General features: G+C 48.0%; 2 protein-coding genes across 2 annotated transcripts in view; one reads left to right on the top strand and one right to left on the bottom strand.

The window, feature by feature from the left end:
• The window catches only part of NIBAN2 (niban apoptosis regulator 2), a 413466-nt gene that overhangs the window by 93953 nt on the left and 291879 nt on the right, over positions 1 to 27634 (top strand). The window contains exons 13-14 of the mRNA XM_063144774.1: positions 51 to 162; positions 2143 to 3224. Coding sequence (XP_063000844.1) covers positions 51 to 162; positions 2143 to 2882 — 852 coding nt within the window. The 3' untranslated portion in view covers positions 2883 to 3224. The remainder of the gene's footprint in view (positions 1 to 50; positions 163 to 2142; positions 3225 to 27634) is intronic.
• SLC31A2 (solute carrier family 31 member 2) lies at positions 6888 to 21695 on the bottom strand. Its single transcript, XM_063144785.1, has 4 exons — positions 21548 to 21695; positions 13056 to 13122; positions 10409 to 10601; positions 6888 to 8307 (listed from the first exon to the last, which is right to left on the bottom strand). Exons 1-4 carry the CDS (start codon positions 21554 to 21556, stop codon positions 8133 to 8135), a joined length of 444 nt encoding a protein of 147 aa, XP_063000855.1. The 5' UTR covers positions 21557 to 21695; the 3' UTR covers positions 6888 to 8132.

The following is a 27634-nucleotide window of genomic DNA, read 5'->3' as shown; positions in this document are numbered from 1 at the left end:
CCGGTCTTTTCTCTGCCATTAGTTCACCATGGTGCACTTTCTCCTCGCAGGACCTAGCGAGATTCCAGGAGCTGATTTTTGAGGACTTTGACAGTTTCATCCTGGTGGAGAACACGTACGAAGAGGTGGTGCTGCAGTCCGTTATGAAAGATATCATGATGGGTAAGAGGAGATAAGAGCGAGCTGTTTTGGAGATAAGAGCGAGCTGTTTTGGAGATAAGAGCGAGCTGTTTTGGAGATAAGAGTGAGCTCTTTTGGAAATAAGAGTGAGCTGTTTTGGAAGATAAGAGTGAGCTGTTTTGGAGATAAGAGTGAGCTCTGGCGTGTGGGAATCTTAGCTGGTCCCTTTTTCGTATGGCCTTGCTGACCCAGCTCTGGCACTCTGTAGAGGGTAGCGCATCTAGAGAACCAGATGCAGTTCTGGGTGCCATATGGTAAGAAAGAGGCTGAGAAACCGGAGCGTGTCCAGAGCAGGGCAGCTAGGATGGGGAAGGGTCTGGAAACCAAGTCCTTTGGAAAAAGAGCTGGGTAGGAGAAGAGAAATGTAAGGGGAGACACGATAGCAGGCTTCAATTATCTGGAGGGATGTCAATTGGATAGTGGAGGAAGTTACTCCTACCCTTCTGTAGTAGCAGAGAGCTAATGGTGGAAATTGCAAGGAAGTAGATTTCAGCTAAACTTTAGAAGAAGCATTCTGATGCGATTTGGCAGCGGGAGATGGTGGGCCCTCCTTTGCTAGATGGCCCTTCATGAGGGATGCTCTACTTTCAACCTCCATGGAGCAGGGGGTTGGACTAGATGCCCTCCAAGGCTCCCTCCAAGAGTGCTTATCAACGGTACCTTCTTAAACTGGGGGGAGGTAACGAGTGGGGTACCGCAGTCCTGCCCCCAGTTCTCTTCGACATTTTTAATAATGATTTGGACAAAGAGGGATTTTTACTTGGTGCCGGAATAGAGTCAGCGTTGGTGCCAGTCGGGCCTCCAAGGGGAGGGCTTTCTACAGTTGGGGTGCCACCACAGAGAAGGCCCTTTCCCACGTCCCACCATAGCGTCCGTCTCGCGTTGGTGGGACACGGAGGAGGGCTCCTCCAACCGATCCCAAGTCTCGGGCAGGCAGATATAAGGAGAGGTGCTCTCTCAAGTATTGAGGTCCCAAGCTGCTTAGTGCTTTAAGCATCATGACCAACACCTTGGATTCCGACCAGAAGTGTACCAGCAGCCAGTGCAATTCCTTCAAGACCAGTGTTAGGTGGTCTCTGTAGGATGTGCCTGCCAGCGGTCTAGCTGCTGCGTTTTTATTTTATTTATTTATTTATTACATTTATATACCGCCCCACAGCCGAAGCTCTCTGGGCGGTTCACAAAAGTTAAAACAGTAAACATGAAAAAGTATACAAAATTTAAAAACCCATCAGAGACATTAAAACAACAACAGTATGTAAAAACATCAGTATCCATTTAAAAACTACAGTTTGGGGGTCCGTTAGAAAACAGAGTGCAGAGCGGTAAAGCTGAGCGCAGAGCGGTAAAGCATCAGTTTCTGCAGCTGAAACTCTCCCCACGGCCTGAGTTCGATCCCAGCAGAAGCTGGTTTCAGGCAGCCGGCTCGGGTCGACTCAGCCTTCCATCCTTCCGAGGTCGGTAAAATGAGTACCCAGTTAGCTGGGGGAAAGGTAATCACGGCCGGGGAAGGCAACGGCAAACCACCCCGCTATAAGGCCTGCCAAGAAAACGTCAGCGAAAGCTGGCGTCCCTCCAAGAGTCAGTAATGACTCAGTGCTTACACGAGAGGTTCCTTTCCTTTCCCTAGAAAACAAACTTTGCGTTGTTGAATGCCTGGGAGAAGAGAAAAGTCTTGACCTGGTGCCTGAAAGATAACCGTGTTGGCGCCAGGCGAGCCTCATCGGGGAGATTGTTCCACAGTCGGGGGGCCACCACCGAAAAGGCCCTCTCCCTTGTTGCCATCCTCCAAGCTTCCCTCAGAGTAAGCACTCGGAGGAGGACCTTAGATGTTGAGCGCAGTGTACAGGTAGGTTCATGTCGGGAGAGGCGTTCCATATTGCGGTCCCAAGCCATGTAGGGCTTTTGCACGAGCTGCAACGTCCCCTTTGTTGACTGATTTCGTTTTGCGTCCCGTTTCAGCCGTGAAGGAGGCGGCGGTGCAGCGGAAGCACAACCTCTATCGCGACAGCATCGTGATGCACAACAGCGACCCCAACCTGCACTTGCTCGCCGAGGGGACGCCCATCGACTGGGAGGAGGAGTTTGGCGGCCCGCCGGACCCAGACTCGCCCGACGAGAAGCAGCGCCGGGCCAAGCAAGTGATGTCAGTTATCCATGCCGACGAAGGGGCCCTGCCCTATGACGTCACTTCCCTGGAGAGCTCCCCGGATGCCCCGGAGCCGGAAGGGTTGGACCGCGCCCCTTCCGCTCCCGGCCCGGGCTCCCCTGACAGCGTGAAGGAGCTCCGTACCATGTTGGTGACGGAGCTCCAAATAGAAGCCCCCGCTCCGGTCAGTTCGAAAGCGGAGGAACAGCTCAGCAATGGCGCCGTGATCCAAGAGAGCCAAGGAACCACAGAGGAGAAAGGAGAGGAAGCCGGCCGGGCGGCGGACGGCCGCCCCCCGGAAGGCAGCGCTGAGCACCAGGCGGAGGAACAGGAAGCCACAGCTGCTGTGCCGGCTTCTCCCAGCAAACCGGCTCAGCCAAAAGCCGATGGGGAAGCCCAAGCCGGCCACTCCGAGCCCAGCGATAAGGAGACAGGGGAGGAGTCGGTGGTGGTGGCGGCAGCCCCCCCGGTCTGCAAAGCTGAAGCAGATCCACTCCCGGAGAATAGCCACGGGGCGGCAGACGACAGCGAAGGGGTGCAGACTCAGTTCTAGGCCAGGCCCCTCCGGCGAGCGGATTTCTCTCGGCCGCGGAATCACCAAAGGCAGACTGGAGCTGGGGACGAAGGGAGAACAGAGCAGGGCGTGGAGAAGACAGAGCATCTCGGCTGTTCCGGCAGCATCCTCACCATTCTGTGCGTTCGGTCCCTCTGGAGGAGCCTCGCCGTTTGGGGAGGGGGGGGGAATGGCAGGGAGGAGCCCCGGAAATGATACTGCCAGGTGCTCCGGCAGCCCCTCCCTCCGCCGGGCTGACCCTTCCGGGCCTCTGTAGCCCTGAATTCGGCTGCTTTCTCTCCTCTCTCTCCTGCACCTTGCTTTTCTCTCACACACTCTCGGGTCGCGGTGGTTGTGTGTGTTCCCCCGGGCTCCTCCTACCGAAAACACACTTTATCTTGGATGATAAGACGCTGATTTCTCTTTTAAGCTGTAAGGTGGTCCCTTCTCCCCCATTCCGACTTTTAACAGCTTCAGGCAGGGAGATCTGGTCTCCTCCGTGCCTTGCTGGGCCCTTCCCAGGGCGGAGATGTGCCCCTCTCAAATCCCAGGTGTACCTTAAGGTGGAATGTCTGCAGGAGCTCCCCTTCTTTCCCCACTTCCTCCCAAAGTTCCAGCCAGAGACCGAGAACTCTAGCTGCGGGGCCTAGTGGGCAGAGTGAGCAGAGTTTGGGCTTGAGAACAGAGGTGACTAATGTATTCCGGGGAAAACGGAAGTAGCCTTTATTTGAAGATCAAGGGAGGTGGTTGTGGGGGCTGCTGAATGCACGTGGGTGTGAGCGAGGCTGCCAAAGGTCTTTTCTCTCTTGACTGTTTGTGGAGGGGGGAGGCCGCCGTAGGGGCCGTGGGTTTTTCAAGTCGCATGTTTTCCCAGAACGCAAGCGACCAGATAAGTGCCTCTCTCACGTGCCCCTTTGGGGCCCTGCTGAGCTGCTAGGGATTACGAATGTGTGCGTTTCTCTCCCTGTGGATGTACTGACATTACGGAGGTGGGTTTTGAAGCAGGCTGCAGAGCTGTTGCAAGAGGTTGGTCAGTACAGAATTCTAGGCCCAATGGGGTGGAGTCTGGTTGCGTATTTTTTATCTGGTAAGTGTGGTGGTGGGGATGGCTTATGTGTGTGGTTGGGGTGGGGACCGGAGGAAGAGGACATGTTCCATAGCTTTAGAAGACGTCTTCCATAGCCTTAGAAGACGTCTTCCATAGCTTTAGAAGACGTCTTCCATAGCTTTAGAAGACGTCTTCCATAGCTTTAGAAGACGTCTTCCATAGCTTTAGAAGACGTCTTCCATAGCTTTAGAAGACACCTTCCATAGCTTTAGAAGACGTCTTCCATAGCTTTAGAAGACGTCTTCCATAGCCTTAGAAGACGTCTTCCATAGCCTTAGAAGACGTCTTCCATAGCTTTAGAAGACACCTTCCATAGCTTTAGAAGACGTCTTCTATAGCCTTAGAAGACGTCTTCCATAGCTTTAGAATACATCTTCCATAGCCTTAGAAGACATCTTCCATAGCTTTAGAAGACACCTTCCATAGCTTTAGAAGACATCTTCCATAGCCTTAGAAGACGTCTTCCATAGCCTTAGAAGACACCTTCCATAGCTTTAGAAGACATCTTCCATAGCCTTAGAAGACGTCTTCCATAGCTTTAGAAGACATCTTCCATAGCCTTAGAAGACGTCTTCCATAGCCTTAGAAGACACCTTCCATAGCTTTAGAAGACATCTTCCATAGCCTTAGAAGACGTCTTCCATAGCCTTAGAAGACGTCTTCCATAGCCTTAGAAGACGTCTTCCATAGCCTTAGAAGACGTCTTCCATAGCCTTAGAAGACGTCTTCCATAGCCTTAGAAGACGTCTTCCATAGCTTTAGAGGGATCTGGCAGGTTACTTCTTAGAAGCTTTGGCGCTTGCTGGCACCCACAGATAGGATTTCATCTCCCTCCAAAATTTTAGGCGTCCTCTGCCACTTGCCTGTCGGTAGAGGGCAAAGCGCATTTAAGGAAGGTGGGACGAAAGAGCACGTGCAGACAGTGTAGTGTTCCTTTCCACAACCACCTGCACCCTGCAATTTATAGGCAAATAATAAAGGGACACAACCCCTTCCTTTTAGACTAATAAAACATTCCCTCCGTCAGGCAAAACTGGCAGTGTGAGGGATGCAGGCCTTAATCTTCCTTCCTTGTTCCGAGAAATGTGTTGTCTGTCACCCGGAAGGGACGTTTAAGGTTTCGATGTAGTAGCACTGGATTTACCGGTATCCCATTTTAATCCACATTTTACCCCTGGAGGGTAGAGGGAATACAGTTAGCTTCTCTTTGCTTCCTTAAGCTTCAAACTCTCCCCTTCCCCCTTTGTGACACGAGGCGATTCGTTCAGTCGTCACGATCTCTCCCTTCGAGTTTTGGGGAGATTTCAGTTGGCAGGACGGCAAAGGCGATCCAGATTTTTGACCGCAAACGCACACCTCGGGCCGTATCTCGGTGTTGTATATTCCGGAGGGGGTGGTGGTATCAGATAGTTCAAAATGGTATTTCCCACGGAGGGCGGCGTCCACTCGTACAAGCCCCCAGAGAGGATGTGATCTCCACGTTTTTGGAGCTGACCTATATGAGCACAGACGTGGGCCGACGTTGAGGATACTCCGCTGCAAGGAATAATTTCCCTCCTCTTTGGAGATGGAAAAGCTGGTCCTGTTGTCTCTCCCCGACGGTTGAGCTGGGCCTGGTTGTCAGTATATTCCAAAACACGGTTGTTGTTTTTATGGGATAAGCAAATGGATGCGTGCATTGCCCTGAACTGCGTTGGGTGACAGCAGAATGATGTCTTAAGACAAAGGCTGCAAAGGATGTGAGGAACCTCCCTTTCACTCGTAGCCGAAGGCCCGAGAAAGGTTCTGCACAAATTAGGAACGGGGGACATTTTAAACCCCACATCGAGGCAACGTTAAGCCTTCGAAATGGACATAGGAAAACCTTGATGGGTAATGAGCCGGACACACACAAGACACGCCTCCTGCTGCTGTGGGAACGTTCCAATTCCCCTGCTCCTGTTCAATACTTTTGGGTAATTTCTCTCGAAAAGGGTTGCGGGAGGAGGAATCGCTCTGCCGTTGGGTTTGTTTTTAAAGTGCCTTATTTCCGGGAACCAAAGTCTATCTCCTCCATTCCCACCCACCCACCCCCTTCTAAGATAGTTTATTGCAAATCTTATACCAAATGTTTAAGGAAATGTGCTTATATATTAATAATAAAATCCTGCTTTATTTAACGCCAGCATGGCCCCCCTCCTCCTTCGCAGGACGCGTGCTCCGATAACGCGTACAAATTCAAAACTCATCCTTCTGGGGGTGGGTGGGACACAAGTGTGAGGGTTACCATTCCCTCTTGACAAACGTGCAAGCGATTTCGACGTGTGTCTGGAAAGCCGCCGGATCCAAAAATTCACCCTCCGAATTGGGCGTCCGGGAATGGGCCATTTCATGCCCTGCAGCTGCTTTGGACTACAACTCCCATTAGTTCCACCCAGCATGGCCAATTGTTGGGGATTGTGGGAGTTGTAGTCTGAACCGCCTCCCCCTGCTCTAAGTCTCTTTCTTCACGCCAGACATCTTTTCGTTTGTTCCCGTGTGGCCAAGTCAGCATTTCATGTACCTTGAAACATGGACAGGCAGACCGGAGCTCATTTTGAAACCTGAAACATACGGTTTTGTCCCGAGTGTGTTGACCACATTTTCACTGTAACAAATGCAAGACAGGGAAGTTCACATCTCGCAGAAAGAGGAAGCAAAGGGGGGTTTGCCAACAGAACGAAAACAAGCAGAGCAAACCTTAACTTGGAAATCGCAAACACCCGAGCTAGTAAGTGTAATAACAAAAACTGTTTTGCAAATGAGAAATTAATATTTGACACTGATTTATTAAGGGTTTTGTAGCACAGATTCGATGCAGCATTTTCAATTTAGTGGAGGCCCTTAAATTAAAGCAACCCACCACACACACACACACACACACACACACACACACACACAAAATTTCTAATATTGTGGTCTTTATAGCCTGTGTTGCCATCATAAAAATCTTGTTTGCACAGATTAAGTGGAGCAGGTAACTTGCTCCAAACTGTCTGAGTCCATGGCAGATAAGGAGCTGGAATCCCATCTTCCAGTTCCATCAGCCCCAGCCGCTGCGGCCCAATGATGTACACCTGTGGGTGTTTTTTTTATTAGAGCATTGCAAACGAGGTCAACGTGCAAAAAACCCAGAGGATGATTGATTTCCGGTTCACACATTGATTTGGGAATTACAAACTACGTCGGTTCATATTAAAATGCGGACCAACTTTACTTCCTGACTGTTAGAGCAGTACAACAATGGAACCAATGACCTGGGGAGGTTGTGGGCTCTCCCACACTAGAGGCCTTCAAGAGGCAGCTGGGCAACCATCTGTCAGGGATGGCTGAAAGGTGGATTCCTGCACTGAGCAGGGGGTTGGATTCGACGGCCTTGTAGGCCCCTTCCAACTCTACTATTCTATGAACACTTCCTAATCATGGCGGCTACATAACCACGGTTTAAACATGCTAGCTAACCATTTGCTACAAAAGGGCTAACAGCCTAACCGTGGCTTAAGAGTGTTGTCTGAACAGGCCGTGGCATTGTTGCTGTTGAACCAATGGCCTGCCTGTTTCACTGGATCTTTTCCCCACGATAAGAATGGGACGCAAAGGCAGAGCACATGGTTTGAAAGAAATAGTTTTTCATGTTAGTAGAGTATCCCCTGTTGAAGTATTTCAGGTCCAGGGTTAGTAGAGCTCCCCGTCCCCACCCACACTAGAGTAGACTAGCCTTCCCCAACCTGGCACCCTTCAGGTGTGTGGGACTGAAACCTCAAGCATCTTCATCTAGCATGGCTGTGGGCCATGCTGGCTGGGGGTCATGGGAGTTGTACTACCAGGTTGGAGCAGGTGACACAAGTCTTGATGGACCGGTGGTTTCAGTCCGTGGATACAGCGGGCTTTAGGCGTTCGTTCAAAGGCACTTGGAAAACCAAAATGGAAGCAAGAAACGCTGTTCTACAAACATTCGAAGTTGTAAATATCCTGGATGTGGGGAGTCAGAGATGCAATCAGGCTGAGCGACAGAATCTTGGAGCCACCATTGGGGGGACCTCCGTTGCCCAGCTGAGCTTCGTGGATCAGTTCCTGACCTGGGGGCCGGTTCAGTTTGCATTGTTTCAGCCTCCCCAGGGCTGCTATCTGATGCTGAGGAGCGGGTACGCCAAATAGTACCCGATTGCCGAGCCCACAATCACGCCCAGGAAGATCCACGTGTTGTAAGACATCACGGCCAGCATCACCAGGTAACCGAGGACCACTTGGACCACGTGGAGCAGGGACTGGGCCACGTGCCACGGGAACCACCAGCTCCTAAAGAAGAAGCAAGCAAATGTTAGCCGAAGCCTGGGGAGGCTGGTGGCTCCGGTGTCAGTGGGGCGATGAATCTGAACCAGGTTTCACTCAGAACTCTAAAGGAGCGAACCAACGTATGAAAAGAAGCACCTAGGGTTCTGACGGAAACCTGAGCAGATTGGCAGCCCCACTGGCATTGGAGCCACCAGCCTCCACGGTGCCCATCTACACATGCACCTATCACACACAACGGCTTTGCAGAGTCCTAAAACAACCAGGAAAGAGCAAAGTCTCATCCTTGCTTGCCATTGGTCCTGGCTTCACTCCGACCTGTATTCCTGGCTTCTCAACTTACAATGTGAAATTAGGAGAAATGCTAGACCTTTTCAGTGGTGGCCCCTCAATTATGGAATGATCTCCCCGACGAGGCTCGCCTGGCGCAAACATTGTTATCTTTTCAGCGCCTGGCCAAGACTTTTCTCTTCTCCCAGGCATTTAACAGCATATGCTGAGTTGTTTTTTAACTGACCCTAGAATAGTTGTTTTTAAATGGATATTGTCTGTTTTTGTTTGTATTTTATGTTTTTTATGGTTTAAAATTTCGTATATTTCTTTTTAAGGCTCGCTGTTTTTAACTTTTGTAAACTGCCCAAAGAGCTTCGGTTATGGGGTGGTATATTAATAATAATAATAATAATAATAATAATAATAATAATAATAATAATAAATAGACCTAGCAAGTGAGATCTGCAACTCAAAGCTGCAGCGTGGAGTGCTTCTGTTTAGATTGCCAGCCATGCCCTCTGCTACAATACTCCGTTGTATTCTCTAATTCCCCCCCCGCCCCATTAAATAAATTCTTAGCCACCATTCAAGGCCAAGTTTTTCCCAAGCCATGGGGCGAAGAGACAACATGGTGCTCTCCCCCGAAAAAGAAAAGAGAACCATGGGTTCTCTTTCTGGGTTGTTCCTGGTTAACAAACCGTGGTTTGTTAGCGTGGCTGCAGGAGTGAGGGACTCTTGGTCAGGTCCCACACCTCAGAAAGCTCCTTTAGAGTCCTGACTGAAACCCAGAGCAGATTCAATGTCCCATGATATTATTATTATTATTATTATTATTATTATTATTATTAATAATAATAATATACCGCCCCATAGCCGAAGCTCTCTGGGCAGTTAACAAAGATTAAAAGACTGAACATTAAAAACCAATATACAAAATTAAAACAACAAAAACGGCCAACACTGAAATCAATTTTTAAACTCTCAGCCAGGCCAAAACTAGTCCTGGAGTCAGTTAAAACCCCGCATATGCTGTTAAATGCCTGGGAGAAGAGAAAAGCCTTGATTTGGCGCCGAAAAGAGAACAACGTTGGCGCCAGGCAGGCCTCGCGGGGAGATCGTTCCATAAATGGGGGGGAGGGCCACCATCGAAAAGGCCCTGTCGTTGCCGTCCTCCGAGCTTCCTTAAAGCCAGCAGCCTCCCCTGCCTTTTGCGTGAGAAGCAGGTGCTTGGATGCTGAGCGGAGGGGGTCTTCTCTCAGTTCTCCCACAGAGGAGAAGTAAGGCTCTTCCAAGAGGTTTTGCTGCTGGAGGGAAAAGACACACCGCTCTGCTCATGGACAGGATCTGGCCAGAGCAGGGGTTGAACCCTGGTGACAGGAGAGCACCTGGGTAGCTTAAGCAGACCCCAAAGCAGGGCAGGTGAGGGGACTCCGTGGGAGGGGGCTGCCGACCCCCCTGCCCTCTGCCTCCCAAGGCAGCAACCTCACTGTGCCTAATGGTAGGGCCATCCTTGAGCAAAACACAGCAGGTTTAAGAACATGAGAAGAGCCCGATGCTGGATCAGACCAAGGCTCCATGTAGCCCAGCACTCTGTTCGCACCGGGGCCCACAAAGTGACCCACAAAGCAGGGCATGGTGCAACGGCACCCTCCCACCCATGTTCCCCAGCAACTGGTGCACGCAGGCTTTACTGCCTCGAATACTGGAGATCGCACACAACCATCAGGGCTAGTAGCCACGGATAGCCTTGGCCTCCAGGAATTGGTCCAACCACCAGATTGGTGGCCATCTGAAGGGCGCAGAGATGCCCCCCCGCCACTTCCGCTGGTCTTACTTTTGGGGGGAGCTGGGCAGCTGCCCGATGCCCGTGCTGACAGACCCCCTCTCCGGCTCGCCGAGAGTCTCCTGGCTGACGCTGGTGGCGATGGGCGTCGGCGTCGCGCGCTGGATCAGCTTGGCCTTGCTGACCTTGACGGCCTCGTACAGCACCGCTATTAGCATGACCACCGCTACGGAGAGCACCATCCCTGGCAGGACAAAAACAGCGACGCTCTGAGCCAGGGTGGGCTGCACGGCCCCACGACTGTGCTGGGGAATCACAGGCAGGGCTCCCGCCCACAGGAAACCGGCTTCCGACAAATCCTCGCTTGGGCGCTCGAGACGTTTTTGTAAAGGTGCTTGGTGAAATCTGAGCCGCACCGCCGCCCCCCCCCCTCCTCCACCCCGGCGACCAGGAGGCCGATGGAGATTTCCCGTGGGGTGAAGGTGAGATGGGACGGGAGGCAGCTCAGCGTTCAATAGTGCCCTTTGTACTGCTTCTCTTAAGCATAAGGAGGAGGAAGACAAACGGTGTGTGTGTGTTAAAACAAGAGACAAAGGGTATATTACAAAATCCAAACGACAATCAGTCGCTTCCGGGGGCAGAATTTGGGGTTACCCAGGAGACTTGGGCTGACCCCAAGCCAAGAATAAAATCTAGAGTGGGCAAAGATTGGGTGTGGGCCTTTTTATGGATACAGTTGATCTAAAACAACAACACACATTCAGAGTTCTTGCTTTTCAGATAGACTGCCCCTATTCCATACAGTTCGACAGTGAGTTTCACGCAAAAACCCGTGGGTAGAAGCAAGGCCACTCCCAACAGTTCTGCTGGAGAAAAGTCTCCAGGCTCAACGTGCCTGGCTCTTTCACCCCGTTCCTCAAAGGACTTGGTTCCACCATCCTGGTTGCCCTCTTCTGGATGTGCTCCAGTTAGAATACTAGAATAGTAGAGTTGGAAGGGGCCTCTAAGGCCATTGAGTCCAACCCCCTGCTCAGTGCAGGAATCCACCTTCAAGCATCCCTGACTGATGGTTGTCCAGCTGCCTCTTGAAGGCCTCTAGTGTGGGAGAGCCCACCACCTCCCTAGGTCATTGGTTCCATTGTCGTACTGCTCTAACAGTCAGGACATTTTTCCTGATGTCCAGCCGGAATCTGGCTTCCTGTAACTTGAGCCCGTTATTCCATGCCCTGCACTCGGGGAGGATCGAGAAGAGATCCTGGCCCTCCTCCATGTGACAACCTTGCAAGTATTTGAAGAGTGCTCTCATGTCTCCTCTCAATTTTCTCTTCTCAGGGCTAAACAGGCCCAGTTCTTTCGGTAAGTCAATGTCCTCCTTCTAATCTGGAGTGCAGAATTGAACACAGGCTTGTCTACACTGCCTGGAAGCATCACCCCAGGGGTCTAGGCAGGGCCCTTCCCCAGGCCTACCTAAGACTACATGCAATGCAAAGCACTGAGCTACAGCCTTTTATTACAAACCATTTATTAATGGTTTGTAAGTCATGCCGGCAGCCTTTATAGCTGAGAAGCAGGGTTAACTTGCTTTAAATAAAGAATAAATCAATATAAATCCCCATGTGGGTCAATGAGAGTCCTCTGCAACCCATCCAGTCATGGTGTGTGTGTTTTCCACCTGTCTTAGGAACCTCTCTCCTTCTGAAATTTCATATCTCCCACTCCAGGTGTTCTATGGCTAGGGTGACCCTATGAAAAGGAGGACCGGGCTCCTGTATCTTTAACAACTGCAGAGAAAAGGGAATTTCAACAGGTGTCCTTTGTATGCATGCAGCACCTGGTGAAATTCCTTCTTATCGCAATTCCTTCTTCATCGTTAAAGTTGCCCTCTTTTGTATGTGCTCATGCTAGTATAGCTCCTGCAGCTTTAACTGTTGTGTTGAAGAGGGGATTTCACCAGGTGCTGCATGCATACCAACAACACCTGCTGAAATTCCTTTTTCTATGCAACTGTTAAAGATACAGAAGCCCTGTCCTCCTTTCCATGTGGTCACCCTATCTCTGGCCATCCCCAAAAGTTGAGCCTGCCCCACATTTAAAGAGCGGCCGGGATGTTTTGGCTGTGCTGGTGCAGTCTGCAGAAGTTTGGCCTTTGAGACGAAATCTGGCAGTGTAGAAGGGGAAATTTAGGCCTCCTCTACGGCTCGTTATGACAGTACTCAAGTAGCCAAAAGTCTTTTCCTCTAATACAGTTGAGCCTGACCTCGCTCTGGTTGTGTGCAACAAATCATATGCATTAATGATCCCCCAACGAGGACGCGCATCTCCCAAAATAACTGCAAGGGAGGCTTTCTGCTGGTAGGTGAGCATCCTGAGGGGGATATGGCTGCAAATCTCTCTTTGCATAAGCTGCATCCGTAAGAAGGATGCAGACGAGCCGGAGAGCATTCAGAGGCTTGTATGCACCCTCTGTCTTTGTCACAGCATGGATGTCTGCAATTTCGGAGGTTTTTGGCCCCGGAAAACATTGTGAAGCATTCTAAGGAGGCTGTGATCTAGAATGCCCTTTGGTAACGCGTGAAACAGAGCAACCTTTCATAATCGTCCTCGACTTTTCTGAAGCGAAGATCTCGTATGATCTCCTCCGCCCTCAAAGAACCAGCAGCTGGTATTGACTTAGAGATAAGACTGTTTTCCTTCTTACCTGCTGCGCTGTGAACGCTCCAGAAGTCAAAGAGAAGGACCACTTGATCGGAGAAGACGAAAGACATCTGTAAAAGACGGACAAGGGGAAGGAGCAGGACAAGACAAAATAAAAGTTAGGTTACCGGCAAAAGATCTGTGGCGAACAAGGGACTCTTTCTCACTGCTCTGCGATGGAGCCGTGGAACCGATTTCACAACTGGGAGCTGGACAGTTGTTGGGCAGAACTGCCGACTTTAATTCCAGTTTGCCAAAATGTGCCAGAGGCCCACCTAGATTTGACAGGCTTCAACAGCATTCAGAAATTGCCAGCCCCTGAACTAGATCCGGGCAGGAAGAATACGGAGCTGTGCAGAAAAGGAAGCGTCTATCCATGAATGCTTTCGGATGTCCTGCCATACAGGAGCATCATTCTTGCCCAACCTTCTCCACCCTAGGGCCCTCCAAATGTTATGTACTCCAAGTCCCATCAGCCCCAGCCCGGCATGGCTTATAGTCAGGGATGGTGGCAGCTGTAGTCCAAAACATCTGGAGGTTACTAGGTTGAAGAAGGCTGCTCTGGAGAATAACCCTGTGATAAAGGGTTGAATTCTGTGGCCATCCACAATTTTGGTTTACCAGCGTGCCCTCATGGGCCAGTGCTATTTATTTATTTACTGCATTTTTATACCGCCCAAGAGCCGAAGCTCTCTGAGCGGTTCACAAAACTTAAAACCATTCAAAGTATAAAACAAACTGTATAAAAGCATGCTCTAAAATACCATCTCAAAGCACAACCAGGATAAAATCAGCAGCCGTGAAGGAATACAAATTTAAAACACCAATTTAAAATAGCCAAGTTAAAATTAAGATTTTAGGGCTGTTAAAATGCTGAGAGAATAAAACGGTCTTCACCTGGCGTCTGAAAGAATATAGTGTAGGTGCCAAGTGAACCTCCTTAGGGAGCTCGTTCCACAGCCGGGGTGCCACAGCAGAGAAGGCCCTGCTCCTGGTAGCCTCCCTTCCTTTGGCAGGGGCTCACGGAGAAGGACCCCTGAGGGTGACCTTAGGGTCCGGGTAGGTACATATGGGAGGAGGCGTTCCTAGGGAAAGAGTGCTCAGAGGTCCAAGCTCTGCAGAGCACTTGCTTCATGGGCAGAAAGCAGTTTGAATCCTCAGCCTCTCCAGTTAAAATGATGATTTCGAGTAAGTTACTCCTGCCCCGACATTGGAGGGCCTCCGTCAGTCGGAGAGTAGGTCGTCCTGGGCAGGATGGACTAAAGCTTTGTTTCTGCACAAGGAAGTTCTTGATTATGTGCTATATATTTTTTTTCCATCATACCCTATGATTACTTGGCATCTTATTCCACCTAATTGCTAAACTTTGGCGCTCCAAAGCAAGACTGTAAACAGGCCGTTTTGCAAATCCCGTCTTCCCACGGTCAACCTTCCAGCAGCACCGGTTTCTTGGTGCTTAATTTCACACGTGTGTCGGCTCTCCAAGCAGAAAGGGTTGAACTATGGGTTGATCCTCTAAACAAATCACACGCGCACGCACATGCACACAGCTGACTAAAGTATGTAACGCTGAACCACTGCATGGGAAATAAGGAACTCAGCTTATGCAACCACCAGCTTCCAGAGAGGAAGGTTTCCTTGGGCAATGCCTGCCTTTTGTTTAGGATCCAACTGAAAACGCCTGAGATCCGAGGCAGGCTTTTACAGTTTTCGGTGTACGCTCCCATGAGAGCGTTGTGCAAAAGGTGTGTTGTGCAAGACGCACGCACCAGAGGGTCCAGATTGGCTGCCATTCCCTGTTGGTGTGGATGTTCCACGGCAAACCCAAGAAAAAGTGGGAAAGGGCCTCAAATCTCAGCTGCGTGGGGCTGCCCTGGTTGTGATTTAGTGTTGAGAGAGAGGCACTCTGCACATCCTCAGACGGTGGCATAACTTTAGCATTCCGTGCCCGAACTTTACAACGGAGGAGACGTTGCTTTTCGGTACCCAGACGCTGCGATGGGAGCTGGCCAGGCACTTACACACAAGACCGGGCTTGTCAAGGTGTGGCAACAGATTACTGGGTTGCTGAGAATGGGAGAACAACACTGCACTCTTATTTGCAAAAGTTCGAGGAAGTTGTGGCTGCAAATCAGGCGGATAATTGTGCAAACACTTCAAGCCGCTCTCACAGAGACTAAAAAGAGCTGAAAGAGCGCCCGGTTTTTCCGCAGTTCACAGGGCTGGGGTAGGCCTGGCGTTACGGGCCCGTTCAGAAGACACCGTAAACCACGGCTTTAACCACGGTGAATAAGGCCTTTTGCTTTGTTCACCCAGGTTAAAGCTGTGGTTTAAGGTTTCTTCAGAACACGGCCCGGCTTTCTGGCTTAACCACCGTGGCTTTAGCCCTGGTAATGAAACCAGAAAGCCAGGCTGTGTTCAGAAGACGCGGATTGAGAGACTAGCTCTGGTGCCGTTAAAAATAATTAAAATCTTTAATAGTTCTTTAACTTTAGCAAGAACTGTTAAAGATTTTGATTATTTTTAACGGCACCAGAGCTAGTCTCTCAATCCGCGCCTGCTCATTGGTGCCTCCTTACCCTGCTAACTACACACGTGTGTTCAAAAGACACCTTAAACCATGGCTTAAACCATGGCTTTTTGCTTTATTCACTGTGGTTAAAGCCATGGTTTAAGGTGTCTTCTGAACACAGCCCAGCTTTCTGGCTTAACCACCGCGGTTAAAGCCATGGTTTAAGGTGTCTTCTGAACACAGCCCAGCTTTCTGGTTTAACCACCGTGGTTAAAGCCATGGTTTAAGGTGTCTTCTGAACACAGCCCAGCTTTCTGGCTTAAGCTCCGTGGTTAAAGCCATGGTTTAAGGTGTCTTCTGAACACAGCCCAGCTTTCTGGCTTAAGCTCCGTGGTTAAGGCCATGGTTTAAGGTGTCTTCTGAACACAGCCCAGCTTTCTGGCTTAAGCTCCGTGGTTAAAGCCATGGTTTAAGGTGTCTTCTGAACACAGCCCAGCTTTCTGGCTTAAGCTCCGTGGTTAAAGCCATGGTTTAAGGTGTCTTCTGAACACAGCCCAGCTTTCTGGCTTAAGCTCCGTGGTTAAAGCCATGGTTTAAGGTGTCTTCTGAACACAGCCCAGCTTTCTGGCTTAAGCTCCGTGGTTAAGGCCATGGTTTAAGGTGTCTTCTGAACACAGCCCAGCTTTCTGGCTTAAGCTCCGTGGTTAAAGCCATGGTTTAAGGTGTCTTCTGAACACAGCCCAGCTTTCTGGCTTAAGCTCCGTGGTTAAGGCCATGGTTTAAGGTGTCTTCTGAACACAGCCCAGCTTTCTGGCTTAACCACCATGGTTAAAGCCATGGCTTAAGGTGTCTTCTGAACACAGCCCAGCTTTCTGGCTTAACCACCGTGGTTAAAGCCATGGTTTAAGGTGTCTTCTGAACACGGCCCAGCTTTCTGGCTTAACCACCGTAGCTAAAGCCATGGTTTTAGGTGTCTTCTGAATGGGACCAACGTAAGCCAAAGTTAGCGTCACTAACCCTGCTGCAGAAAAGGGTTAGTGAAGCCGCACCACAAAGTGGTTAGCAGAGGCACCTGGTTCAGGAAAACCTAGGAAATGCTACAAATGCTTGAGATGTACGGACTCTCTCTGGATATTTTGAAATAGCATCTCGATATTTAAAACCTTATATACCAAAACAGGATTTCCAAGCTGATCGTGTCTCTGCCTGCCTGTCAAAATGTGCTCCTTGGGACGCCAAATTGCTCATTCAGACTCCCTACCCACAATATATAACGAATATTACAAATTTCAAATGGAGGAAGGCTTTTACAGCCTGACGCTTTCAGTTCATGAGATCCGCTATAATCTCTGGACGCCACCGTCAGATTCCCATGCCTGAAGACCTCCCTCATTATCTGCTTGTCTGCCCAGTTTATGAAGATTTAAGGACAGCCTTGTTTAGTGATTTAGACCTGCCATCAAGCAGATCTGATGGGTACTTGATCCATTTTTTATCGGGGGATAGATAGCCCCAGGACTCTGAAAAGGTGGTCCTGTTTTGCTTTCAGAGCAACAATTCCAAGGAGGAAATTCTGTGACAATCTGTCTTGATGAGTAATCCTTTACTATTTTTATTATTGTTTTAAACTGATGTATATTTTGCTCTTGGTTTTTTTAAAAAACGTGTTTTGTTTATTGTAATGGCTTTTGCTACACAAATAAACCATGTCAGATGACACCATTAACCCTGTTGCTTAACCAAAAAACCCTTAACCGGCATGGTTAACGGTGTCTGAACAGGGCCGGTCGAACCGCCTGCAGCAGTGTTAGTAGCTCTAACCGTGGCTTAAAGTATGGTGTGTGACGGCATTCTCTTCCCCTCCTTATTGTTTCATTATGATTTTATTAGAATGTAAGCCTATGCGGCAGGGTCTTGCTATTTACTGTTTTACTCTGTACAGCACCATGTACATTGATGGTGCTATATAAAATAATAATAATAATAATAATAATAATAATAATAATAATAATAATAATAATAATAATAAGGGCGGCTTGTGGTTCCGGCTAACCCCAGAGAACCACTGTTTCACTAAGCACAGAGCCTGACGGGTTGACTGAACAGGCCCTTTGGCTGCAATCCTAGACACACTTACCGGGGAGTAAACCCCATTAAACTCAATGAGACCTACTTCAGAGTTGTCGTGAACTGCTACTGTGGCATTAGGCTTTGTAGACGAAAGCCCACTTTGCACGATGCAGCTTTACATTTTGCATTCATTCCAGTGGGACTTCCTTTCCCAGTCAACAGGCATAGGATGGCAACAATAATATGTTTGCCAGAAACCAAAACCAGTTTCTGATGTATTGGGAAAGCCCCATCAGAATGTGACGAGCATCTCTTGAGAAAGGCAAGCCTGAAAATGAGCCAACAGTGCGATGTGGCTGCAAGAAAGGCCAATGCTATTTTGGGCTGCATTAATAGAAGTATAGCTTCCAAATCACGTGAGGTACTGGTTCCTCTCTATTCGGCCCTGGTTAGGCCTCATCTAGAGTATTGCGTCCAGTTCTGGGCTCCACAATTCAAGAAGGACACAGACAAGCTGGAGCATGTTCAGAGGAGGGAAACCAGGATGATCAGGGGTCTGGAAACAAAGCCCTATGAAGAGAGACTGAAAGAACTGGGCATGTTTAGCCTGGAGAAGAGAAGATAAAGGGGAGACATGAGAGCACTCTTCAAATACTTAAAAGGTTGTCACACAGAGGAGGGCCAGGATCTCTTCTCGATCCTCCCAGAGTGCAGGACACGGAATAACGGGCTCAAGTTAAAGGAAGCCAGATTCCGGCTGGACATCAGGAAAAACTTCCTGACTGTTAGAGCAGTGCGACAATGGAATCAGTTACCTAGGGAGGTTGTGGGCTCTCCCACACTAGAGGCCTTCAAGAGGCAGCTGGACAACCATCTGTCGGGGATGCTTTAGGGTGGATTCCTGCATTGAGCAGGGGGTTGGACTCGATGGCCTTGTACGCCCCTTCCAACTCTGCTATTCTATGATTCTATGATTCAATGAAAAGATAAGCCCGTGTTCATTTTTATTCATTAGAAAAAAACTCCTTTAAGATTACTCACTGTTTTGCTAAGCTACATCCGGCCTTCCTCTCCTCTCCTAATTAGTGGGTGTTCATTTGGAAAGAACAGCCGTCTCATCCCAATGGAACTTGTTTCCAGAAAGTCAGCATGCTTGGATCAGAGCTTGGTGTACTGGGCTGGATCTGGACTAAGTTAGCTAAAATCAATGGGGCAAGTCCATCCAGACGTCTCCCGTTGATTCCAATGGCAGTTCAGCTAACTTTCTGCGCAATCCTAGACATGTCTGCTCAAAAGTATTGAGTTCAATGGGGATGGGATGCGGCGATGAACCAGCAGTGGCTGTGTGTGTGAACTTTGGGAAGTCATAGAATCATAGAATAGTAGAGTTGGAAGGGGTCTACAAGGCCATCTAGTCCAACCCCCTGCTCAAAGGCTTCAGTTCAAATCTCGTTACTGCCAAACACGTGTTATTTTTGCGCTCCCTCTGTCTGTTGTTTATTTCGCCTGCTGTGCTGTAGCCTTGTCTTGAAGCAGGGAAATCATCTGTCTGCAGAGGTAGTTATGGGGAGAATGGACAGGAATCCATGCCCGCTGGCGCTGCAGGTCCACGTACACAGGCTAGATCGAGTGGCCTGGTTGAAGGAAGAAGAAGTAAAAAAGAAAAACGGGCAGCGCACCTGCAGCTATTAATAGCTGGGTATAAGAGATAATTTCAGCAGGTGCAGCTTGTGCAAGAAATCCCTCTTCTACAGAAAGGGTGGGGTGGAAGGTATATCCGGATCTACCAGAAGATCTCTGGGGAATTTCCAGGCGATTGGCAAGGATTCCCAATTGTTTAGCAGAAATAAAATGACTCCCACCCAAAATTAGACCACTGAAATGAAGAAAGCTTGGGGCTAGCTGGTGTGCGTTTAGTTGTCAAAGGACTCTGACTTCTGTTCCTGGACATCAGGAAAAACTTTCTGACTGTTAGAGCAGTACGACGATGGAACCAGTTACTTAGGGAGGTTGTGGGCTCTCCCACACTAGAGGCCTTCAAGAGGCAGCTGGGCAACCATCTGTCAGGGATGCTTTAGGGTGGATTCCTGCATTGAGCAGGGGTTTGGACTCGATGGCCTTGTAGGCCCCTTCCAACTCTGCTATTCTATGATTCTATGAAATACTTGAAGGGTTGTCACACAGAGGAGGGCCAGGATCTCTTCTCAATCCTCCCAGAGTGCAGGACACGGAATAACGGGCTCAAGTTAAAGGAAGCCAGATTCCAGCTGGACATCAGGAAAAACTTCCTGACTGTTAGAGCAGTATGACGATGGAACCAATTGCCTAGGGAGGTTGTGGGCTCTCCCACACTAGAGGCCTTCATGAGGCAGCTGGGCAACCATCTGTCAGGGATGCTTTAGGGTGGACTCCTGCATTGAGCAGGGGGTTGGATTCGATGGCCTTATAGGCCCCTTCCAACTCTACTATAATTCTATGAAAACTCCTGGGCTCAGAATTCTTTAATTCTACACGGGTATCTTTTGCAGATGGTTCCTTATTGGTGGATCTCTAGATTCTAGTAAAAAAAAAAAAAGATCTCTCAAGGCTGACATTTATTTCCCCACGCCTTTTCTACAGGACTCTTAAAAGTTGTAGGAGGCTATATGCGGGACATGTACTAATTAATTGTTATCATATACTGTTTTATTTATAGTCCCATTTTATTCCGTCGGTTTGGGAATATTAAACGTGCTCACCTTGTTGTGTTGTTTTGGTGGTCTTGTGCCCGTAAATAAATAAATTCACAGGTACAGGAGGCTGGTCCTCTCTTCCACCTGGCCACCCTAGCTGTAGACCCAAGACCCATTCCCCGCATGCCACTCAGAGATTTAGTCTGCAACCCTTTAGCCGTTTACCCAGTGGGGCTTTTGAGAAAATCCATAAAGGAATTGTGCGTCTTCGGTACTTAACAGCTGGCCGGTGTGACTGTCTACTTTATGCATTCCTTGCGTTTTACTCTTCTTGTTTTTACTGTATATCATAGTAGGGCTTTTAATTAAATGTTGTATATTGCCCTGGTTTTGTCAGCTGAAGGGCGGCATCAACATATTTGAATAAATAACTTCCAGAGACCAGGGATATGGCTGAGCTTGAAGGAACTGAACAGATGTGTGTGTGTGTGTGTACATTAAGCAGTCACAACAACAACCCCAAATTCTCTACATAAATAGGGGCGAGACAGGTTCATTCGGTTAGCAGGACTAAAATAACCACTGTCTTCCGTAAACGTAGGGTGCGTTTCAGTCTAGATCCCAGCTTTCTTCGCCTATGGGTTGACATTACATTAGGAAGCAGTGAAAATCTAAATAAAAGCTCCTTCTGCATATGGAGTTGTATTAGGGTGACCCTATGGAAAGGAGGACGGGGCTCCTGTATCTTTAACAGTTGCACAGAAAAGGGAATTTCAGCAGGTGTCCTTTGTATGCATGCAGCCCCTGGTGAAATCCCCTCGTCATCACAACAGGTAAAGCTGAAGGAGCTATACTAGAGTGACCAGATTTAAAAGGCAGGGCACCTGCAGCTTTAACTGTTGTGATGAAAAGGAAATTTCACCAGGTTCCCCATATATACAAATGACATCTGCTGAAATTTCCTTTTCTATGCAACTGTTAAAGATACAGGAGCCCGGTCCTCCTTTTGTTATGGTCACCCTAGCTGTATTATAACGAAAGAGTGGATTAGCTTGAATTTGTTTATGAAACTTGATCAGGGGTGCGGAGCGATAGGTAGCAGACTTCATCAGCATGAACATGCATAAGAATCCATAAAATCTCCAAAAACAAAAGCAACATTCCGTTTAGCAAGCTCTTGCTTTGAAGTTGCTTATAATAAACTAAGAAGATGAACCCTCCATAAATCTGAACTAGACTTACTGGCATCATGTTGATATTTTCTTCGCGATTGCTTTTTATCCCCTTCTTCTTCTTCTTCTTTTTTGCTTTTTCTCGAGATGCAACAAGAAGCGTTGGCAACCTCCGCGCTACACCAGCGTCTTCCGCGGGATCGGGTTCCGCCTTTGGCTAAAACTCAGCAACTTCGCTGAAAGATACAGTAGCGTTCTGCGAGGATCACGTGAGCGAGGGCGCGCGGCATCCTGGGGGTTGTAGTCTATGCCTCTGGAACGGCTGCGAGATTTTTTTTTTTGACCCGCCCACAAAATCTTCATTGGGAGATTTTGACAAATGACAAGTCCCTTCCTCACTCTGCAAGAGCCTTGTGCGCGCGTGTGTTTCCAAATATTGCAGAGAATAAGTGGACCTGTGTGTGCATAAAATCGTGCTCTTCTTTGAGTAGCCCCATGGGTGTTTTGCAAGCCAGATGTTGTGAAAAAGGCATGCACAACTTAGCAAATTTTGGAGCACCATTTGCAATGGCATAGTTTTGCTCGATTTTGCTCGGCTGGACGTTTCCTACACGAAGGAAAAGGGGAAGCGGAATTGGCCGCTTTCAAACTGCATCTCCCAGGCTGCTTTGCTCAGGAAACCCGGATGCAACATCTGGAGCAGCTGGCAGGGGTAGAGGTGTACAAAATGATGCCTGGTGTAGAGAATGTGGACAGGGAGATATTTCTCTCTCTCTCTTAAAATACTAGGAAGCCGGGGTCATCCCATGAAGCCGATGGGTGGGAGATCCAGGACAAATAAAAAGAAGGACTTCTTCACACAGCGTAAAGTTAAATTATGGAACTCACTGCCACAAGATGTCGTGATGGCCACGCATTTGGACCGCTTTAAAAGGGGGTTGAAAAAGTTCCTGGAGGCGAAGGCTATCCATGGCTACTAGCCCTGATGGTTGTGTGCTATCTCCAGTATTCGAGGCAGTAAGCCTGTGTGCACCAGTTGCTGGGGAACATGGGTGGGAGGGTGCTGTTGCACCATGTCCTGCTTGTTCATCCCCGGCCGATGGCTGGTTGGCCACTGTGTGAACAGAGTGCTGGGCTAGACCTGAAACAATAATTTTTGCTGATGTGACCATTGACATATCTGATACCAATACCAGTGCCAAAACAGTGGCCCATTGATTCATAAAATAAGACATTCCAATTCCTTGTTCCATGCCTGACAAAGCCCTAAAGCATCATATTTATTCACTGATGATAAGCTGTATTTCATACATGGCTTGGGTCCACAATACCTGACGGAACGCCTCTCCCGACATGAACCTACCCGTACACTATGCTCAACATCTAAGGTCCTCCTCCGAGTGCCTACTCCGAGGGAAGCTCGGAGAATGGCAACCAGGGAGAGGGCCTTTTCAGTGGTGGCCCCTCAATTATGGAACGATCTCCCCGACGAAGCTCGCCTGGCCCCAACATTGTTATCTTTTCAGCGCCAGGTTGAGACTTTTCTCTTCTCCCAGGCATTTAACAGCATATGCTGATTTTTTTAACTGACCCCAGAGTAGTTGTTTTAAATCTATATTGTCTGCTTTTTTTTTTTTTGGTATTTTATGCTTTTCATGGTTTTAAATTTTGTTTATTTGTTTTTAATACTGTTTTTAACTTTTGTAAACTGCCCAGAGAGCTTCGGCTATGGGGCGGTATATAAATGATAACAACAACCCTTGTATGCTGTCTTGGCAAGAATGTTTTGACCAACACCCATAACACCCTGTTTACTCAGTCAGTAGAATAATGTTTATGTTTAATAGTAAGTGCTTATAAAATCTGCAAAGCTGAGACTCCATCATGCTAATGGCATTTCATAGAATCATAGAATCATAGAATAGCAGAGTTGGAAGGGGCCTACAAGGCCATCGAGTCCAACCCCCTGCTCAATGCAGGAATCCACCCTAAAGCATCCCTGACAGATGGTTGTCCAGCTGCCTCTTGAAGGCCTCTAGTGTGGGAGAGCCCACAACCTTCTTAGGTAAGTGATTCCATTGTCGCACTGCTCTAACAGTCAGGAAGTCCCTCCTGATGTCCAGCCGGAATCTGGCTTCCTTTAACTTGAGCCCGTTATTCCGTGTCCTGCACTCTGGGAGGATCGAGAAGAGATCCTGGCCCTCCTCTGTGTGACAACCTTTTAAGTCTTTGAAGACTGCTATCATGTCTCCCCTCAATCTTCTCTTCTCCAGGCTAAACATGCCCAGTTCTTTCAGTCTCTCTTCATAGGGCTTTGTTTCTAGACCTCTGATCATCCTGGTTGCCCTCTTCTGAACACGCTCCAGCTTGTCTGCGTCCTTCTTGAATTGTGGAGCCCAGAACTGGACGCAATACTCTAGATGAGGCCTAACCCGGGCCGAATAGAGAGGAACCAGTACCTCACGTGATTTGGAAGCTATACTTCTATTAATGCAGCCCAAAATAGCATTGGCCTTTCTTGCAGCCATATCGCACTGTTGGCTCATATTCAGCTTGTGATCTACAACAATTCCAAGATCTTTCTCGTTTGTAGTATTGCTGAGCCAAGTGTCCCCCATCTTGTAACTGTGCATTTGGTTTCTATTCCCTAAATGTAGAACTTGGCATTTATCCCTATTAAATTTCATTCTGTTGTTTTCAGCCCAGCACTCCAGCCTATCAAGATCACTTTGAAGTTTGTTTCTGTCTTCCAGGGTATTAGCTATCCCACCCAATTTTGTGTCATCTGCAAATTTGATCAGCGTTCCCTGCACCTCCTCGTCCAAATCATTAATAAAAATGTTGAAGAGCACTGGGCCCAGGACTGAGCCCTGCGGCACCCCACTCGTTGCCTCTCCCCAGTTTGAGAAGGTTCCATTGATAAGTACTCTTTGAGTCCGATTCTGTAGCCAACTGTGGATCCACCTAATAGTTGTTCCATCTAGCCCACTTTTAGCTAGTTTGTTAATCAGAATGTCATGTGGTACTTTGTCAAAAGCTTTGCTGAAGTCAAGATATATGACGTCCACAGCATTCCCACAGTCCACAAGGGAGGTTATCCTATCAAAAAATGAGATCAAATTAGTCTGACAGGATTTGTTCCTGACAAATCCATGTTGGCTTCTAGTAATCACTGCATTGATTTCAAGGTTTCCTCCTGTAAATTGCTTTTTGCAATATATTTTTGCAATATATGCATGCATCATGTAAAAATGAAGAATGTATGCCCCACTTTCAGTTGTATTTTTTAATTATTTGATCTATTTTTAGCCACCTTTCAAGACCGTGGTCTTCCCAAGGTGGCTTCAAATGCATAAAAATGTAAAATGCAGTATCAAATGCCTTACATTTAAATATGACTTTAAAATAAGCCAGTGCCCAGACAATTCACCCTTGCCCCGATTACAGCTTGAATATTCAAAATGGCAGCCACCGCCACAGTGAGAGTCCCCACGGGAAAATTCACTCAGAGTAGCGTCTCCTTCTGTGCAAGCCAGGACAACAAGTACATTTTAAAAGCCCTTTTATCTAGAGTAAGGCAAATGGCTTTGACAGAGAAATTAACGCACCCAGACAGGACAGTTAGAGGTTTGTCAGAACAAGATGTATTTATTGAAACTTGGTCTCCATTCACGAACTTTCTTTGTTGAGATTGACAATGCATTACGTTTCATTTTGGAGAGATGCAGCATATTGTAGAATAACGATTTTAATTTTTTTTAGCACAGCAGTGGGCAGAAGGTAGATTTCCAGATGGGTTGGGCATCAATTTCCAGCATTTCTGACTATTGGCTATGCTGGCAGGGTCTTCTCAGAATTGAAATCGAACCTTCTGTCCACCCCTGATGTAGCATGTGGTTGTTAAAATATGTTATTCTTTGTTTATTTATTTATTGCATTTTTATATCGCCCAATAGCCGAAGCTCTCTGGGCGGTTCACAATAGACTGTTAAAATGCTGAGAGAAGAAAAAGGTGTCTGAAAGAATATAGTGTAGATGCCAGGTGAACCTCCTTAGGGAGCTCATTCCACAGCTGGGGTGCCACAGCAGAGAAGGCCCTGCTCCTGGTAGCCACCTGCCTTACTTCCTTTGGCAGGGGCTCACGGAGAAGGACGCCTGTGGATGACCTTAGGGTCCAGGCAGGTACATATGGGAGGAGGCGTTCCTTCAGTTGCTTTGGATTCTCAATCTTATACCCATTTAAAGGGGTGTGAGACCCATTGATCTCAGTGGGTCTTACGTCTGAGTAGCCTTATATAAGATCGTGTAGTTAGTCAATTTCATAGTCACATCTCTACACACGTGTGTTAATTTGCATCTTTTACTTCAGAGTTGACCAGCATTTCTCAATCCGATTCCCTCCAGATGTATTAGACTACAACTCCCATCATCCTGAGCCACCGTGGTGCTAGCTGTAGATGACAGAATTTGTAATCCAACACACCTGAAGTCCAGCAAGGCCACACACAAGGTCAGTTTGCATGGACTGTATACCAGTGAAGAAAAAGGGACTCGTGCACCTTTAATAGTTGTGCAGAAGAGGGAATGTTAGGAGGTGTAGCTGCCATGAAAAGGCACGAGCCCCTTTGCCCACTCCTGCATTGCTCCATCCTAAGTTTATCCCACGCATCACCTTTTATCCTTGGGCATGACAACACGTCAATTCTAGGCCACTAGAGGGTGGTAGTTATTTTAGACTGGTTAATACAGGGTTTGAATATGTGAAAGGAACTTGTATGTGTTGGTTAGGGTGACCTTATGGAAAGGAGGACAGGGCTCTTGTATCTTTAAAAATGGTATAGAAAAGGGAATTTCAGCAGGTGTCATTTGTATGCATGCAGCACTGGGCGAAATTCCCTCTTCATCACAATGATTAAAGCTGCAAGAGCCCTGCCCTCTTTTGTACCTGGTCACTCGAGTATAGCTCCTCTAGTTGTAGGCCTTTTTACCTGTCACATATGATTGTGCCTTTCATGATCTTATGAGCCCCCACCTTAGACGGCCACATGCATTTCTTCAAAGGTGAAGCACACAACTCACTCCCCACCCCGCACACCATTTCATGCTTCACAACTGATCCTACATTCCTGCTATGTTAGAGCAAACAAAACAGAACAAAAACATGTTAGCTAACCCTGATTAAAAAGAGAGAGAGAGAGAGAAATACTCTGAGCGAGTGCAATTTTGCATTTTAAACTCACTTAAGTCATAGAACTTTCATGACTAGAGGAATAAAATACATGCTGTTTTGATGCCTGATCATAAATACATTTCGTGGGTAATCTTATGCATGTTTAGACAAAAATAAATAAAGCTCTCTAGCTCTCAGCATTCTGGCTGGGGTTGTAGGGCTCTCCCCCATCTAAACATGCATAGGATTGCATCCTTAATAATAATAATAACAACGGATGTCAGGATCTACCTGACAACCCTGCAAGGTAGGCTCCTGGACCAAACGTCCTGAGCTTCCAGGTAACCCACCACCCTAGCCTTGTCCACAACCGGGACAAGCCAGATGTTCAGGGACTAACACACAGACACACATTTATTTATTATGTATTTATTATTTATTTAGAATATTTATATACCGCTCCCCATTGAAAAATTTCGGAGCGGTGTACAAAGGTAAAATGAAAATAAAAACAGAATAAAACAGTTAAAACAAAATTTAAAAAGAAGCAAAAACAGAAATCCAAGGCTGCATGTTAAAGAAAGGCTTCTTGGAATAAAGATGTTTTCAGGAGGCGCCGAAAGGAGTACAAGGTTGGCGCCTCCTGACCTCCAGAGGCAGGGAGTTCCACAGGAGGGGGGCCACCACGCTGAAGGCTCTTCCCCTGGTGGATTCCAATCGGAGGATGGATCTATGTGGAACCACCAGGAGCAGACCCTCGGATGACCTCAGTGGCCAGGCAGGTTGGTAAGGGAGAAGGCGCTCTCTCAGGTATCCTGGTCCCAAGTTGTTAAGGGACCAAAGCAAATTTATTGCAATCACTAAAACTAACACATAAGGCCTTGGTCAGGGGGGAAAAGGGAAAGTAGATGAGGAAAAGGGAGTGAGGAAGGAAGGTGAGGAAACGCTCTATCAGTTAGCCATTACCCCAAGAAACAGTCAGACGTC

This window comes from Elgaria multicarinata, chromosome 19 (assembly GCF_023053635.1).
Source record: "Elgaria multicarinata webbii isolate HBS135686 ecotype San Diego chromosome 19, rElgMul1.1.pri, whole genome shotgun sequence".
Lineage (NCBI taxonomy): Eukaryota > Metazoa > Chordata > Lepidosauria > Squamata > Anguidae > Elgaria > Elgaria multicarinata.
The sequence above is the reverse complement of the archived record's forward strand: the minus strand, read 5'-3'. Positions and strand labels throughout refer to the sequence as shown.

Excerpts from the sequence above, each read along its gene's own strand:
- SLC31A2 (XM_063144785.1), bottom strand. Across the intron at positions 10,602-13,055 it reads GAGCGTTCACAGCGCAGCAG|GGATGGTGCTCTCCGTAGCG; the intron begins GTAAGAAGGAAA and ends TTGTCCTGCCAG. Across the intron at positions 8,308-10,408 it reads CTGCCCAGCTCCCCCCAAAA|GAGCTGGTGGTTCCCGTGGC; the intron begins GTAAGACCAGCG and ends CTTCTTCTTTAG.